Consider the following 16,782-nt stretch of genomic DNA (forward strand, 5'->3'; position numbering starts at 1 on the left):
ATCAATTTTGTACCTTTGTAAGTGTTGGTTCTCATGCTGTCCTTTGTTACCTTGTCCAATCTTTACTGGAAAAACTATAATATGATTATAACATCCTGAATCCTGATGCTCCTAACTACCAAACAAACTCTTCTTTTGGAAATGTTTTTGAGCAAAATAATTTTTTTTCTGACTTTCAGTGCAGCTGTGATATAGTTGATTACATCCATTTGCCCAATTCTGTCTGATCTAAGCAGCTTTCACTTATAATAAATTGCTCTTACTCAAGTTCCCTTTCGTTTGTACAGAAAAAGGTCAAATAACATACATTAAAGCAATATACTGTACGGCATGTTTAATGTCATACATGTCTTTAAATAGAAACACACCAGTAGAATAAATATCAATCCTCATCTGAACCGGAGCCAAGGTAGGAACTGAACCCCTCTGGCCTTTCCATTGATTTAAACACACACATTAATGTATTGCCATAGAAATGAGACTCGTACCCAGTTGCAGACAGCTGCTTTAACGCGGCTCTGATGTGATAACTATTTTATTCCTTGGTGCTAAATAACTGCCGTGCTGCTGCAGATAATTACAGATTTACACAGTTATGCTGATGACGCCACAGGATTGAAACGAGTGATAAAACACTGTTAGACCTCAGCATTCTCAGTAGTTGTACAGGCTGCTCTTTATGTACAAAGCCAAGTGTTGCATGTCCGAAACAAAGGGTTCATCTCCTATCAACAAGATTAAATTAAAAGCCAAACAACTTTAGCCAACATGCCCTATTTAGTGGACAATGTCTGCCAAAAATCCTCTTTACGTTCCAGGTCAGCAGTTACCCCGAACTGCACCTGAAAATATGTTTGATGTTACGATGAGCTCTACTGACATGATAAATAATAAACCATTTAGTAAGTTGCATTGAGACCTATTCAGAAGTTTGTCCACCCATCGTTTTTTATAGAAAAGGATTTAAATGTGTAGTGTATGACAAGCTTTGCCACCAGCTCCATTTCAGGCCTTTCATCCCCAGATGAGCTGGAGCAGCAGCTGGTCCAACAACTCTGCTTGTAGCTGAGGATAACCGGACCTTTACTGTCAAAGTCAAACCTCTCAACACCTGCCAGAAGGGCTCAGCTCTATAATCTTTTAAATCACTTCTCAAGGCAAGTAAGCAAGTTCTATCTCGATTTATCTTGAGTCAGTTTTGTTGTCATTCATCACTGCTTGATTGAATGTATAAAAAGGAATTGGAGGATGAAACCCTCTTTATTTGTCACAAACATGCACACAGCAGAGCACACACAGTGAAATTGGTCCTCTGCATTTAACCCATCCTAGTACTAGGAGCAGTGGGCAGCTATCGTGCAGCACCCGGGGAGCAATGGGGAGGGGGGATTGGAGGAGTCCGGTGCCTTGCTCAAGGGCACCACAGCAGGGCCTAGGAGGTGAACTGGGACCTCTCTAAGTAGCAGTCCACTTTCCATATATTTCAAGTCTGTTCGGGGACTTGAACCAGCGACCCTACGATTCCCAGTCCAGGCCCCTACTGACTGAACCACTGCCGGACAACGCAGTAATGTAAAAGCAGTAATGGAGAGGAGATTTATTGGATTATTGGACAAATATATAAGCCTTTCATGCTCATTTTGGTTGCTAGCCAGCAACCATAGTTTCATTCCGCCTACATTAGCGTTTATTTTGGTCCTGCTCTTGTTTGCAGTCAACACTTGAGCTGCCCGTTCTCTAGTTACCGCGATGTCTTTAACACACCCAGTCATGTGAATGAGCTCATTAGTGCAGCTATTTAACGTATTCATTAGCAAATATGTCTATGTCAACACGTTGTCACTAAATATAACGGGTATTAGCAATGTTAGCTTAAAGCAAAAAGGTGGCCGTGGTTTCAAATGGAGTTTTGCATCATTAGAATGATAATGTATGCAGCTAGACACTTTAAAAACTATTCAGATGCGCAATTCTGCGGGGAGACCTGTGGTGTGCAGTGAGGAGAATGTGTTTATTGTGTTGACTTGCTCACAAAAAGTGTACCCACACAGTCCAATTATTCATACTTCCCAAGCGTCTGAACCCTCACTGCAAACCACATTTAGCCAAGGTCACGACAAATGGCTCAAGCTCCACAGACAATTCACCTGCTTATTAGGCCTAATTCAGACGGACGAGGGTGGGCCATTAGGTACGCCTGTGTGTTTGCGTATGTGTGCTTTTGGGAGAATGTTGATATGAGAAAAGATTGAGAGTCAGAGTGCATGGTTTTGTCACTGTGCAAGTATTTATGTGCATCCATTATGCGGGACAGCTTGCCAGTGTGTTTATGTTACTGTAGGTAGAAGCGCCAAGGTCAGAACATTCATGCCCTGCATCGCAGATGAACTGAGGACCACGTGGGATCTGCTTGTGTTTACACGGGGCGGACTAAAGATGCATAGCAAATCAACCAGATAACATATACCTGGTGTGCCTCCTTAACAAATGTTTGACCTCAAGGAGCCTGTCTGGGTCCTTGTCAGTTTGTCAATCTTACCTTGATTTTAACAAATGTAGTGATTATGTTCACACCAAGCAACCGATCTGGTGTTTATTAAACAGTCTGTGTTGAAGTTTTTACTCATGTTCCTCCTGTCTAAAAACTAGAGTTGGACTGAGCAGATAAATTAACCCTTGATTTATTATTTTTCTTGACATAATGAATCTTGTTTTTCCACTGAGTGACTATCCTGAGTGTGTTGAGTTAATGTAATTGCTGATGAATTGGGTTAACCAATACATGCCAAGGCAATTATTATGAAGAACAAATTCAAATTGAGCATTCCTTTATCCTTTCAGTATAACATGCATATTGCAGACATTGAGTGTATGTATGGCGTTATTTGAAATTGTGGTTAAAAGTCGGACAACATCCATCCAATTTCTATCTCAACCTTTGCAGTGTACGGTTTAACCTGACGAAATACCGTTATGTGTTCTGGCTTCCTGAAATCTCCATTAGTTGCCTGGCAACCTGACTGTCCATAACAACAGTCTAGGAAGTCACACCGCCAGGTCACCAAGTCTTTTTGTTTGCAGTCTAAAAAAACATGATGTAAATATGACTAAGCGAGGGTGAGCAATGCCACTCACACTGCATGGTACGATTCTCTAACAGGTTTTTGTAAATTAAATTCAATAATTCTCAACTTTTCATTTCAAGGAAGTGATTGTGATGCCAGTAGATGTGGTATAGAAACAGAGGGTCGATGGTTTGATAGGGGCCTTAAGCTATCTCTTTCCCTCTTCTTCCAATCTTGATGCTAAGCTAAGCGAACTGCATTCTTACTATTTCAGACGTGTAGGTGATGTTGATCTTGAATAGCCATATTTCCCAATATGTCAAGCTGTGAAAGTCAGAATAAAAACTGACGTATAGTCCCTGGTCATATCTTTCTGTGGGGTTATGCACTCAGCTCTAGATGGATAAACTGATCAAAGCCAATGGCTGAGCGATCATGCCATGAATGTTTATTTGACTCAAATTTCATGGCCGTGACTGATTAGCAGTTAGAAAGTGATAAGCACATGAGCCAGCAGAGTTAGGAGGAAAAAAGTGCAGATGTAAGAGCTTTTGGCTGCGGCATAAAGCAGGAGTCATCGCTGGCTCAGTGGCTGAGGGCTGTTTAGCAGCAGCAGAGCTACTGAGTGTGCATCATTGACTCACAAATAAATATCTGAGAACTGAGAGTACTGTCAGACGTTTCCACATCAATCAAATACAATACCCCCATAAAGAACTGCTTACATCAAAGCACACCATGACATTACTGAGCATGCAGTCCTGGGCAGACTGTGAATCTTTCACCATGGTGCTTGACTGACAGAGGTTGGAAAAGGAGGAAAAGCATGAGGAAAGAAAAAGATGAAAGAGGAAGGGGCATTGTTGAAGGCTGATGGGGATGAAAGAGGGATGACAGGAATCTAGAATAAAATATGAAAATGAATGTACGCGAAGAATACATTAAAATAATCAATCCCAAATATTTACTGTTAATTTGATTACTAAAACAACGTCAATTCACATTTATGTACTAAGTAAGTAAAGCAAAACAAGCCTTCTACGCTTTTACTGGATAGGGAATGTTATTATGAAAGAGGTTGAATCACATAGTTGTAAAAATGTGTGTCTTCAACAGTTCCCAACAGCAGAGATAACAGCTGTGATGATATGAGTTTAAGTGTGTGTAACTACATTATGTCAACTTAATAATCCTTCTAGATATTATGCAAATAAAATGGTTGTGGGGAATATGGATTTTGGTCACAGCTGTGAGCTTATAGGACGTTCCAAATCTTATAGGACGGATAATGTTTATGAAACCATCCTTGCAAGGTCTTCAGCCGGACAATGTGTAAGAGGAATGCGTTTTGCCATTACAGATTCTATTACGAAATGTTAACGTGAAGTAATCCTGGTGCTGCTTCAACACCCCAAAGTGAAAATATAAAAGGAAACTGTAAGGCTCCTTCATTGTTGAATTGCATAACTGTGCTTTTGAGTCCAAAGCAATGAGCAGTTAGTAAGAAATAGATGAAGGCCAGACAGAGCACAAAGTACAAAGTACAAAGTGCCCTCCACTGCATCTAAGTGGTGTGAGTTGCATCTGTTTCTGAGTAAAACCAGTTATTTCTGACTATTCTTGAGCCTGTAGCTCATATTTGTTGATGTTGTGAAGGTCGAAACCAATCATCCAGTCCATTGCATATATAAAGGAGTGTAAACCGACTCACTTTAATTATTTTTATATTTCAGAAGCTTTGTGTTTATTGTTGCTATGGACCATATAGCCTCTTACTCCACACAGCCTCAGTTGTTGTAAATACTTTGCTGTTGTGAAATAATAATAACAGAACTGTTTTGCCTGACACCCTAGCTCAAAGTCACTACTATTAAGCCAACACCGATACAGTTCTCAGTGAAAGCCTTGTTATTATTTGAGGATCTAAAATATGTAGTCCCTTTTGACAAAACAGATATTTGAACACAAGGAAATACCTTGAAATATTATCTGTAGCAGATTATATATATAAAAGTTCTCTGCATGGCTTCAACAATAAAGAGACCTTGGAGCTGAACAAAGGACATAATAAAAGGGGAAAGGTGGAAAACCCTGTATGAGTGTACACTGACGGTTTTTTAGTGCATGTGATGATTCAGTACATATACATTTCCCACACACAACTAGATAAAAGAAGAGTTCAAAGAATAACACCCAACTCTTCTGAGGCTGCGATTCTGTATGGAATACCAATGCTTCTATTGACAAACCACACCATATGGCAATGTCTCAAAATGTGACTGAATCTGAAATCCACAAATAATCCACAAGGGTTTATAATAAAAGCACTTTTAATTGACCATCTTTTTCTTGGCAGGAGCTTCAGGCAGAAAATAAATGTACAAAGGAGACCAGGTCTGTACTTCATATCTGAAGTCTCTGGTAAAACTTGGCTTCTTTGCAGACAAATGAGACGGCTGCAAGTAGAAAGGTGGAATAAAAACACAGGCTGCAACACAAGTCAGGCACTTCGTAGGATGAAGAGAAGCTGGAGTAAGAGCCATTGTTGAGAAAAAGCAAAATGTTCTAGTCATAAAGCAGCAGGTCTTCACAGCGGTGTGTATGCTGCTGTTCCCCCTGAAGCAGATGTGGAGTCTGTACACCAGCTTTGGTGCAGTGTGAGGCTGGATCGCTGCCACTCGGTTTTCCAGGTCAGGGGAGACCTTACGAGAGCCCCCTTGCAATCATATCCTGACCCCAAAGAATTGTCTGTATCTCTGACTGAAAGACTTCTGTGGGTGGATGCAGGGGATTATTTCAACAAGGCATGCCGCAGGGACAAAGTCAGCAGGCAGTTTGTTACAATAAGCCACAACTAACCCGCCCCAAGGTGACAAGTAATTCCCTCTGAACTCATCCCTCTTACGGTCTGATCTGTTACTTCTGCTGCTGCAAACCAGGAACCAAAAACAGACGGATACACCTTTTGTTTTTCTCTAAATCAACCGTATACAACCCATTCTCATCCTGCAGCATCTTTACCATTTTCTCTGGGTTATGCTCTATTTTCTGTCCCTTGTTTTGCAGTAACTACTGCAACTCCCTCGTGCTCATTCAGCCTTCCCATCGTTCCATTTTATCGACCTGTTTCTTCAATCCTCCAGTGCCCTGATGTCCTGCTTTCCCTCCGCATCTCGCTTCATTTTGCGGCTCTTCTTCCCTACCTATGGATGTATTAGCCTTCTTGGGTCATCTCTCCCCTACAGATTGCTTTGGGCTCAAAAAGGCCACTGCGCTCACTCTACTTAACTTTGGCTGGAATGGCAGAAAAAAAAGCCTTAGGTGTCTAACTCGTACTTACAGATTACTGCCATCTTTCATTTGCGGGCCACATGCATTCTCAGGGCTGTCTTTACATTTGCCAAACCACATTGGCTTGCTGATAAACAATATCTGAAGATTTCACACATTCTGAAAGCATAGCCTCGACTCTGACAGCTTACCTGTCTGTTTCATTGTGTTCCTGCTGTCAGGCACACACTGCAGCTCCTGGCAAAGCAACACACCACTGAGCTGAGAAGTCATGCTGACCTGTCAGCAGCAGTAAACACACTACTCCTCATTTAAATTAAAGCGATTTAAAACTTACACTATTGAAAAAAGCGGCTAAACACTAGCATTCAATAACAGACGAGGTATACAACAAAGAAGCATCAAATGTTGCTGTGGTAATTATACCAAATTATTTTCCAGAAATGTTGTACATACTGCAGCTGTTAGCTTTCCTAAGGTGTAATCATCACATTTAACACTTTTTTTTCAAGCGTAATTATAAACTTTACATCATCCAAGCTTCCATTCCATACTAGCAACGCAAACCATGTTATTGGGAGCTAAAAGAGCTGGGCTGGACGTTGAGAAATAAACTTTGAGAACAGTCACAACTGTGTGAGGTGACTTTAGTGGCCTTAATGCAAAAACACAGGTCAACCGACACTGGATTTTCATTTACAGCCTACATCCATTGGAGCTAAATGGTGATCAAATGCTTAATGCGGTAATCAGATAATAATTGTTCAGTCAGGCTGGTTAACAAGTTAATGTTACACTGACTCCTCTCATCAGCAACAACGTTTGTTGGAAAATCTGGAAGAGGTCACTGCCCATGAATTGGTAAACGGAGCAGTGGGGAGAATGGATAAAAAGTCTTGAGACAATGCTGTGACTTAGAAGCACTGACTCTTTTTCCATCACTGCTAACCCACAGGGAGAGGGAGAATATAGGGTATCCAACCTCATGGGAGTGAGAACAGTGTGGGTATATTTGTGTGTTGTAACACTTATGTCATTTTGGACGTGTTTTTGTATCCATCTATTGTGTTCATTGTTGTCTTTTGCCCAAATAAAGTATACAAATTGGTGACATTTCAAAGGCAGAGCAGGAGTTCCTCAATGTGCATTCTTTCAAATAGCCAGCAGGAGGGAACTCCAATGGATGCTAAAAACGAGTCTGATTTTATAGAAGTCTATGAGAAAATGACACTACTTCTCATTCGATATATTGCAATAGTAAAGTCGTCTTAAATACAGCATGATGATCAATAAGTAAATGATGGTCAATTCACAGTAACATAAGTGCATAAAGCAGTGAATGCCTTTGGCTGAGGGCACATAGTGATTGACAATTTGGCACTTCTGGCTTTTCAAAACTCAATATAGTTAAATGCCAACCTTGAGGCTTCAAATCAGTATTCAATCAACCAACTGTTGAAATCATGAAGGCTACATCCACTTATTTTATAAGGTCCATGCTTAAGCCGCAGGGGCGCACACATTTTACACTGCTGGCCAACACACCAGCTTAGATCATCTCATCATTGAGTCACCCCCCGTTAGCGTGTGTGTATCAGCACAGGCAAAACACATGTTTCACTGCCTCTTCCTCTATCCAACACTAAGCTGTATCCCTGACAGATGGTCCAGCTGCACCTAACATGACTACATCATTTTTATCATGTACAGTATAAACTGCAGATTGACTCTGTGACAAAGCTTTTGATCTTCAGGAATCATGCAAACCACTCGGTGTTGGAGTGGAACTGCAAAGACCCGGAGATGCAATTACCGTCTGTTTGCGAAAACCATTCCATGCATTTCATGCTCTTCCTCCGAGCCAAAATTGATCCAGAAACCAAAAGATTTCCACCTGGAGGAAGAGCCAGCTAATCTAATCTACCAAAGGGTGCACAGATGGAAGAGATAATGGGGAAAATGTGATGGTTTATGACTCCTAGCTCCCTGTATTGCACTAATGTGATGTATAGAGAAGGACCGAACACAATGGTGTTAGAGGTGGTGCTTAGGTGTTAAGCTTAGATATCTGACACAAACACTATATATATTTATGTAATTTAGGTTTATGATTTCTTCCAGCCATTAACCATCACCCAATGATCTCAATTACTCTATTGTGAATGATCTTGACATATATATTTTTATATTCCAGTGTAACTTCATAGAAGTTTGTGTATTTCATTCATCCCTACCTCCAGGATAGATGCCTCTTACTCCATTTGTTCTGGGGGTTCACGTCTCGTTTCATGCGGCCCATTGTCCCCTCGGCCTCAGAAACATCTGGCAGGGAACATCTGGGTGTTTTCATTAGACCCAGTGTGGCTTGGTCTGTTGATGAGGGGAGAGGTAATTAAGCTACAGACTAATGGAGGAACATTACATACACCTTATAAAAATTACACAGTAAATATAACTTTTCCTACTTCAGTTTTATTACGGCTTGTACACATGAAGTCAACACATTGAAAGATAGCCGCCGCAACATCTGTTGGCAAATGAGTGCTTCAGGAGCTGTAACTCATACTCTGTCTGCTCATATGCATACATATGTGCATGGGCAGGAGGTTATGAGTGTCCGCTAGGGCCATAAATCATATATGATTTGCACGATACCCTCTCACATGCACAATCACACTCCCTCTCACAAAACTACTGTTGGGGCCATAAATTATACTTGCTCACACACACACACACTGTCTTGAAATCATTCACACAGTATCAGGCTTTCTATACCCTATACAGTCGTGTATGTCGATGGAGTGTGTATGATAATATTGTCTATAGAAAAGAAATTGCTGTGTGTGTGTGTGTGTGTGTGTGTGTGTGTGTTAGGCGGAGAGTATGTACTGTATGTGTAATGAATGATGTGTGCAGGGGAATGGCGGAGGGTGTAGTAATCAATAATCTGTTATTCTGTTTTACAACACTATTATCAATCTCATAGCATGCAGTGCCGTCACTCTACCGTGTGTGTGTGACAGAGAGTATGATTTATGTTTATACCATGTCTTGAGGCGTGTGTAGACATCTGTTCAATCAAATGGAATCCAATAAAAAGAGCTGAAGTTAATTTCTTCTTTCTAATGTTTAATGGTGGCAGTGTGAAAATGATTGACGCAGCACTTTTCGTAGAGGTGGAGTTTTTGCTACTTGGAAAGGATTAAATTGTAGGGTGTACCTTATATATTCTTGTGCAGGTGAATGTGAAAGGCACTCTCTTACAGTTGACATATTTGTTCCCTTTCCCTGCCATCGCACACACGTCCACCTACCTAAGACTCCGGTCTCTTTCAGCCCTCCGTACTTCTGCATGGCTTTGATGGCCTTGGTCAGAGCCTCCTTGGTCTGAAGCTGACCAGTCACTGGGTCAGGGGGCGGGAGGTAGCCAAACTTACTCAGCCAGTCCTGGAAGGGGGAAGAGCAGACACAGAGTTCAAGAGTAATCCCAGGCATGTCAAGGACTCCAAGTATCCAAAGCTGCTGAGAAGATCTGACACCTGTTCATGTTTACCGCCGGCGGATACTGTTCATGTTGACCGTCTGCGGATACTGTGTGTCCAGCCACATTTGTACATTCATGTTATGCGAGTGCTTGAAACACTTGAAATAAACAGTACGCACAATGTGAAAGCCCCATAACTTTTCGAACACACACAGAACCATTCAAAACACATTATTTAATAGCAGATATTTTAACATGTCATAAAGGGAAAAGGCAGGTGCAAATGATAACTTTCATAACGGCGGCATTTCATTGATGTTGGCTTACTGGGACTCTTACACAACTCCAACATTACTCGACACACCTGCTATTTGTCTGCTATATTGCTAAACCGATCAAAAAAGTATTAAGTATCATACAAACACAATATTTAATGTGACCAATTATATGTTCTGCACCAGGTAAGAACCACATTTTGAAAGTTTTAACTGAAATGAAAGTTGGTTTAGGGATTAGGAGATGAAGCAACTCATGGTCAGAGTAGACATGGTAGTGGAAGAAGCACAGGTGTTCCTAATAACATTAACGATGGCTCCGTTCCATTTTAGTGTCCCAGTAAGGTCATTAATTTAATCATTTGCACCTGCGCTTTTCCATCTGTGACATATCAAAATGTCATATTGAAACAACCCTATTCTTCGGTTTCCTCAGCATTGAATTACTAAACTGGACAAGTAGGCCATAACTCTCTATTTTATGTGATTGTTGTAAATAATGACTATTTATGTATGTTAAGTTGTGTTGAAAAAAGGGTTTTGGTTTATTCTTTGAATGCCAATAGAGTTTGGAATGTTCCAGGTTTGTCACTTTGATATTTAAACCTATTTGTTTCCTAAAGGATTCATTTTCAGTTGACTCCATTGCTATAAATCCATTTCCTTTCTCTCTCTCTTGCGGTCTCTTGTCTTTTCTCCATGTAATTTGATGGCTAGTCTTTCTAAAGGATTTGTGATCAGCTCTCATTACTGATGAGTGACACAGATCGATAGCAAGGCAACTGTTCTCGATTGACAACACTGGGGACATTTCATTAACTCAATAATTGACTTTGGGTCCTACAAAGCTGTTGACAGTTGATATTGGACTCCTCATCTATTGCTTCTAAACAGAATACAGATTAGTGTCATCTGTGATAATGAGAAAGAAATGAAGTTTGAGCATGTATAGAAGGCAGATTGGAAACCATATACGTCTGAATACCTAGAGTTAAGATCGTAATGTCTTGATTAATGTCACGGAGACTGGCCTCTTTTCATTTACTAATAAAACTGAGGTCTCTGTAACGATGTGCTTTAAGCATCTGCGCTCACGCCAGGTGGTTGGAGCATGACATACATACGTATAAAGGTGGATGAGGGGAAGTTTATTGTTGAGACATACTGAAAGTATATTATCTTAGACAGTTCAATGTTAAATCAAAGAGAAAGAAAGAAAACTAATGACAGAACTAAATGTGGTAGTTTTGAGAAACTGGAAGGGTAAAAAATAAATGTCTGGTTGTAAAATACATCAACGGCTGAGTCTGCAGTTGACATGTTGTGTATGTGTAGCCTGGGTCCAATGCATTGGGATTCAGGGGTAGATTATGCTGAGCTGAAAGTTCTAGCAAAGCACTTTTAAAGGTTCAAATGCCAGGAAAACCACCCACAGTGTCAGCAGACTGAGCATTTTGGCAGGATGTACAAAAAGAAATAATTATATCAGCAGTATTGATCCCCATAGAGAGAGCACATGCCAGAATGTAACTCCACGAATGCTGGTGTAAAGAACAGGTTGGACTTGTAATTAGCTTTGTGATATTCAAAGCTTGAAGAAGACGGAGGTGAAACACACAGGTTATAAGACAATTTATAAAGGCTATTTCAGTTTGTGCCTATTATTTAGTTACGACTTATGGATTGCAAAGCTTAGTACGAGTCAAACCTCTTATCTCCTTTTTCTGGTCTCACAATATTGATTCCTGTTGTAAAATGTTTATGTCAGTGTCTTTCGGTCCACAGGGCCTTCGTGGCACAGCGTCAGCTGCAGAACAATCCCCTCTTACACTGCTATGGATTCAGCATTGTTAATCAAGGAGAAGTTTGCCGACACTTGAACTCAACAACGAAGATCTTCACATGTGGTTCGGAAAACAACAATATGGATGTTACATCACCAGAAAACTGGCTCTGTGCTTCACACAAATGCAAAGAAAAAATAAATGCTATTTTTACTACTCCTAGCATTGCAAGCCCTACAATATATTTTGACTACAGCTGAGCAATTTCTGCTGGAGTGGAAAACCACTAAGAGGGCATCAATCATAAGGGCTTTAAGCATAAAAACACAAGGCAATTTGTGTTACCTGTTAAACAAAAAAACTGGCAAGAAAATGCATTAGTAAATTCAGTAGAGAAAATAAACAAAATACAGTAGCTGCATTAAAAATAAAGTTAATTGCTACTCTAAAATTATCAACAGTATGCAGTCTAGATAATCTGGTATTGAGCTACCTACTGCCTACTGAAAGTTGTTAGATATGTATTTTTTAGTACCGTGACAGCCTACGGACAGTTTACATAATGTAGAAATACATTGCTAAAATCATTAGCATGTAAACCACCGCAAGTGTGTTAATCCACAGATGAAGTCAGAAAGGTAATTCTCTCTTCCTTGGAACAAAAGCGCTTTGTGCATAAAACTGAAGGTCACATATGACAACACTTAATCCTAGAAGAATAACAGGCAAGAGAGAAATGGATTCAAGAGATGGGAGACATCTCACCCTCATGCAGAGACAGAAAATATACGATGAAAGAAGTAAAGCCTCCCCATGTGAGTTTATTCTCTCGGAGTCTGTGATTAACTGCAGCTAGAGGGGGCTGACGCAGATGGCTGAGACTCCAGTCTTCTTTAATCATGCATTATTAAGACACGCAGACACAGGAAACCATAGCACAAAATGATGTCTAACACTCCACTATTCCCATATTGCTGTAACTGGCATGAGAGGCAGAAAATATGCTCTGCCAAGCCTGCTGCCACTGTAACAAGCTCTTTTTTTCTGAACCATCAAATCTATGTACAGTTATCAGGCCTTTGTGTTTGCGATGCTGTGGTCAGCATAAAAGTTTGTTAGAAAGGTCTTGTCCAAGTTCTAAAGAACAGCTTATGCGACGAAGAAGAAACAACTGGCTCAGGAACTTAATAGGTTATTGTGTAACACTTATTCGAAAGCCTACATGAGATTATTGTTGAGGTCAACAGGGGAATAATTGTCCTTGACACATTACATTTTGTACAAGAAATGTGTAAACACTGCCCATTCTTACATTCAACCACTTCGTGTTGTGGTGTTCCTGCTTAACAAAGCAGAAAAAGCTAATTTAGGAAAACATGATTCATTATGTTTATGAAAAAATGTCTCTATATATCTAATCCAATTTTCATTAATGTGTGAATAACTAAACATGGTTTGGAATCCAATGTTTGTGCCAGAAATTAAAGAGTTGACTTAAAGTGGACAGCCATGCATTCCCTCTTTGAGACTGTATTTGGGCACCCTGTCGTTTTGATCTTAATGTTATCAACAGCATGCTAACACGCTCAAGAAAACAATGCTAATATTAGCTGTTGAGCAAGTAATGTTTACTGTGGTAACCCTCTTAGCCTAGCACCTTAGCATGCTATTATTTGGGAAGTCGCACTTAAACTGAAGTATAGTTGAGACCGATAGTTGAGATTGAGAGGGGCATGTAATTCCAATGCAACACATAGTAGTCAAGAAATGTTACTAAAATATAAAAATGTTAACCTTATGACAACAATACCGCCAGAGATAAGATCGGGAAGAAACCAAACCAGCAAATCAGTTCTCCACACGTAGAAATCCTCTCTATATCCAACATATCTACATATCATTTGTGTGCATTCAATGCAGGAACCAGTGTGACCTTTATTCAACAAAGTCGGGAAGGTAAGAGTATGGGAGTCGAGTCGGAAAAGGCTGGCACTGAATCTTAAAAACGTTGTCATTGAACATAATGTAGAGTTTCGCAGAACAGTCCAACATCAACATTCTGTCAGGCAACGCTGTTGTTTACGAGAAAGTCCTACGTCATTGCTTGTGTGTGTTTTTGCAAGGTTGCTGTCAAGAATCCTAAACTTTGTCATCAATCTAAACTGTCAGGACTCTGTGCTGCTCAGTGTACAGTGAGTGTGAGTGAAAGTCAGAGGAGCTGAACCCTGACACTCAGAGGAGACAACAACAGAGAGAAAATGTGAGAAGACTTGGAGGGTAATGGAAAAGCATGGAAGATGGTGAAGGAGTTGGATCAAGACCTGTGACAACGAGGGCTTCTTGAGTCTCAAGATCTACGTATCCTCAAGGGAGCCTTCTGTTGTACCGCCTTGTAAACATCAAACCGAACCACTGACTATGATTTCACACATCACAAGAGAAACAGAGGGAGTGTGTAAATGTGAGTCAAGCATGAACTGCATGAGTAACATGGGCCAAAGAAAAATAAAAAGAAGCACACGTATACACATAAAGGCATCCCGTGAGTGCTATCTGATCTTCCGAAAAACAGATGTATGGCCTTTCAATATGAGGTAGGGACAGTGGGTCATTATGTGGCACGTAGTTACATCTCTCGTTGTGTATTTTAACACCAACTTTTACAGAGTTGAATCAATAAAAGGGGATTTTTATGTTCCTTCAAGCAGGTTTTTTCCACTGTAAAAAATATGTTTTCCGAAATCAAGCTGTGCCTAACTACTGTTGTACATAAAGGACGAAAAACAGCCAACTTTTTAACTGCCACTTTTCAAGCCAACAAAGGGATAGCATTTGTAATAAAATCACACATTCATAGGTTTAAGGTTTAATCTATCTTAATCACTAAAGACAAAAAAAGCCCAATGGGAATTCATTGAGGTAAAATGATTGAAAACTGAAGTGTTTCAATTTACATGAATGTGCTTTTATAGTTCATTCTTGAGTTTGACAAATACAGAAAGTCATTAAGGTATATTTTCTGGAGAGTTTAATGAAGAAAGTCCTGGCAGGGTAATGAGAATTGATATTAACCTTAAAGCTTTATAATTTATTGTGCAGACTGGCTTTTTTACAAGAAATTAAACGAGTCTTGGATATCATGGAGGGAACAATCACGGTAATAGGATATTTTTAATCAAGTGATGGATGATTCCTTGACAGAGGCAAATAGAAGTGGTCAATGGGAAAAGAAATGGCCAGTTTTCCAGAAACTGGACTTCTTGACATCCATTGTGCATTAATCAATACTTTTAGTAACCATACAAACTGAAAGCATGGAAAATAAGAAACCTCCTTCATAATATAGACTCATAGCTTAAGATCAGTTCCATTTTATCATAGTGTGAGACTGCACCCACCATTTATACTCTAATCTTATTTTAAGTGGTTCTGTCTCTTTTAATTGGGTCCATTTTCAGCGTAATTTGTCTTACTTTTGGACCCCAATATGTGTCGGATATGCTGCTCTGTTACGAGCCATCCAGAGCTTTCAGATCTTCGGGGGCGTTCTTACTCATTGTTCCCCGGTTCAGAACCAAACACGCCGAATCTGCTTTTAGTTTTTACCCGCCGCACATCTGGAACAAACTTCCAGAAAACCTGAGGTCCTCACAACCCTGAGTTTTTCAATTCAAGGTTAAAAACATTTATGTTTTACTGCTGCCCTTAAGCCATTGAACTTTGTTTTATCATTACGTTTCTTGCAGCATCGTCTGTATTTACAATTTAGATTTTAAACTCTCTTGTAACTCTTTTATGAAGGGTATTGTGTTTATGTATTGTTTTTATTTTCTTTCTCTCTTAATTATTGCGTGTTAATGGTGATGTAAAGCACTTTGTGTGTGAAAATGTGCTATAACCTGTAAGTAAAGTAAACCTAACCGTAATCTGCAGGCCATATCACTAAAATGATAAGCTTGAGTTACAAAGAAAAAGATGAACCATCTCACCATTCGACTTCAGCTCCTTACCATCCCCCATATCTCTCCCACTTTCTGCACATCTCAACATGAGGTGAGGCAGTGAACCTGATGTGAATCAGGCTTCTATAAAACAGGGGAACGATGTGGTGGTGGTGGGGGGGGGGGGGGGGTGAGTTGATTGAAGAGAGCGGTTGAGACGGAAACATAAAGCGGTTCTTGTCAGCTGGCTCTTCTTATCGCTCGAAGGTCAAGGAGTCAGATGAACCAAAGGGAGGGGAGATGCCAGAGGAGAACAAACGCAGGGAGCGAGTGTCAGACGGACGAGGTAGGGCAGGACGTGATGTCAAGATAGCAGAAACAGGGCCACACACGCAGGTACTAGATATGAGCATTACATGCACATGTGGGCCTCACTATGCCAACTGCTGTTTATCTGCAGTATGAAGCGATACATATTTAAGTTCACTCTGCATTCATGGTGCGATGTGCGTTCCAAGTGTGGTTGTCGAACATACTGCTGCTATTTGTGGGATTTTTTTTTTCTATCTGCCTTATAATGAGACACTTTGATCTCCCCGAGTTATTTAATTTAAAAATGAAGCAGTGCGGAGGAACTTTTGCAAAAGCAGGGTAAAATGAGAAAACGCGGAATACAGAAAGAAATGTTTGGTTTTTTTGGATGGATATTAGTTTTACATTTAACAGCGGAAACAACAGTACTCTGCTGTCAATGTATGTGTTCTATGTATGTCTCTTCAAGCTTATTTGGCTTCCTTTATTTGCAGCACATCAAACAACTTCGTTTTCAGATGAGACTGTTGCGCAAGGATACACAGAATTAAAAAGGATTAGAGAAAGCGGTGAATGTAAACAGGTTGAGTGTTAATGATGGTGATTATATAACATCATTTCATTTCCCAT

General features: G+C 40.2%; 1 protein-coding gene across 1 annotated transcript in view; it reads right to left on the reverse strand.

Annotated features, from left to right (window-relative positions):
* Positions 1-16,782, reverse strand: part of LOC134868114 (matrix metalloproteinase-17-like) — a 65,055-nt gene that overhangs the window by 19,259 nt on the left and 29,014 nt on the right. The window contains 2 exon segments of the mRNA XM_063889005.1: positions 8,591-8,726; positions 9,671-9,803. Coding sequence (XP_063745075.1) covers positions 8,591-8,726; positions 9,671-9,803 — 269 coding nt within the window.

This window comes from Eleginops maclovinus, chromosome 8 (genome assembly GCF_036324505.1).
Source record: "Eleginops maclovinus isolate JMC-PN-2008 ecotype Puerto Natales chromosome 8, JC_Emac_rtc_rv5, whole genome shotgun sequence".
NCBI classification, from domain to species: domain Eukaryota; kingdom Metazoa; phylum Chordata; class Actinopteri; order Perciformes; family Eleginopidae; genus Eleginops; species Eleginops maclovinus.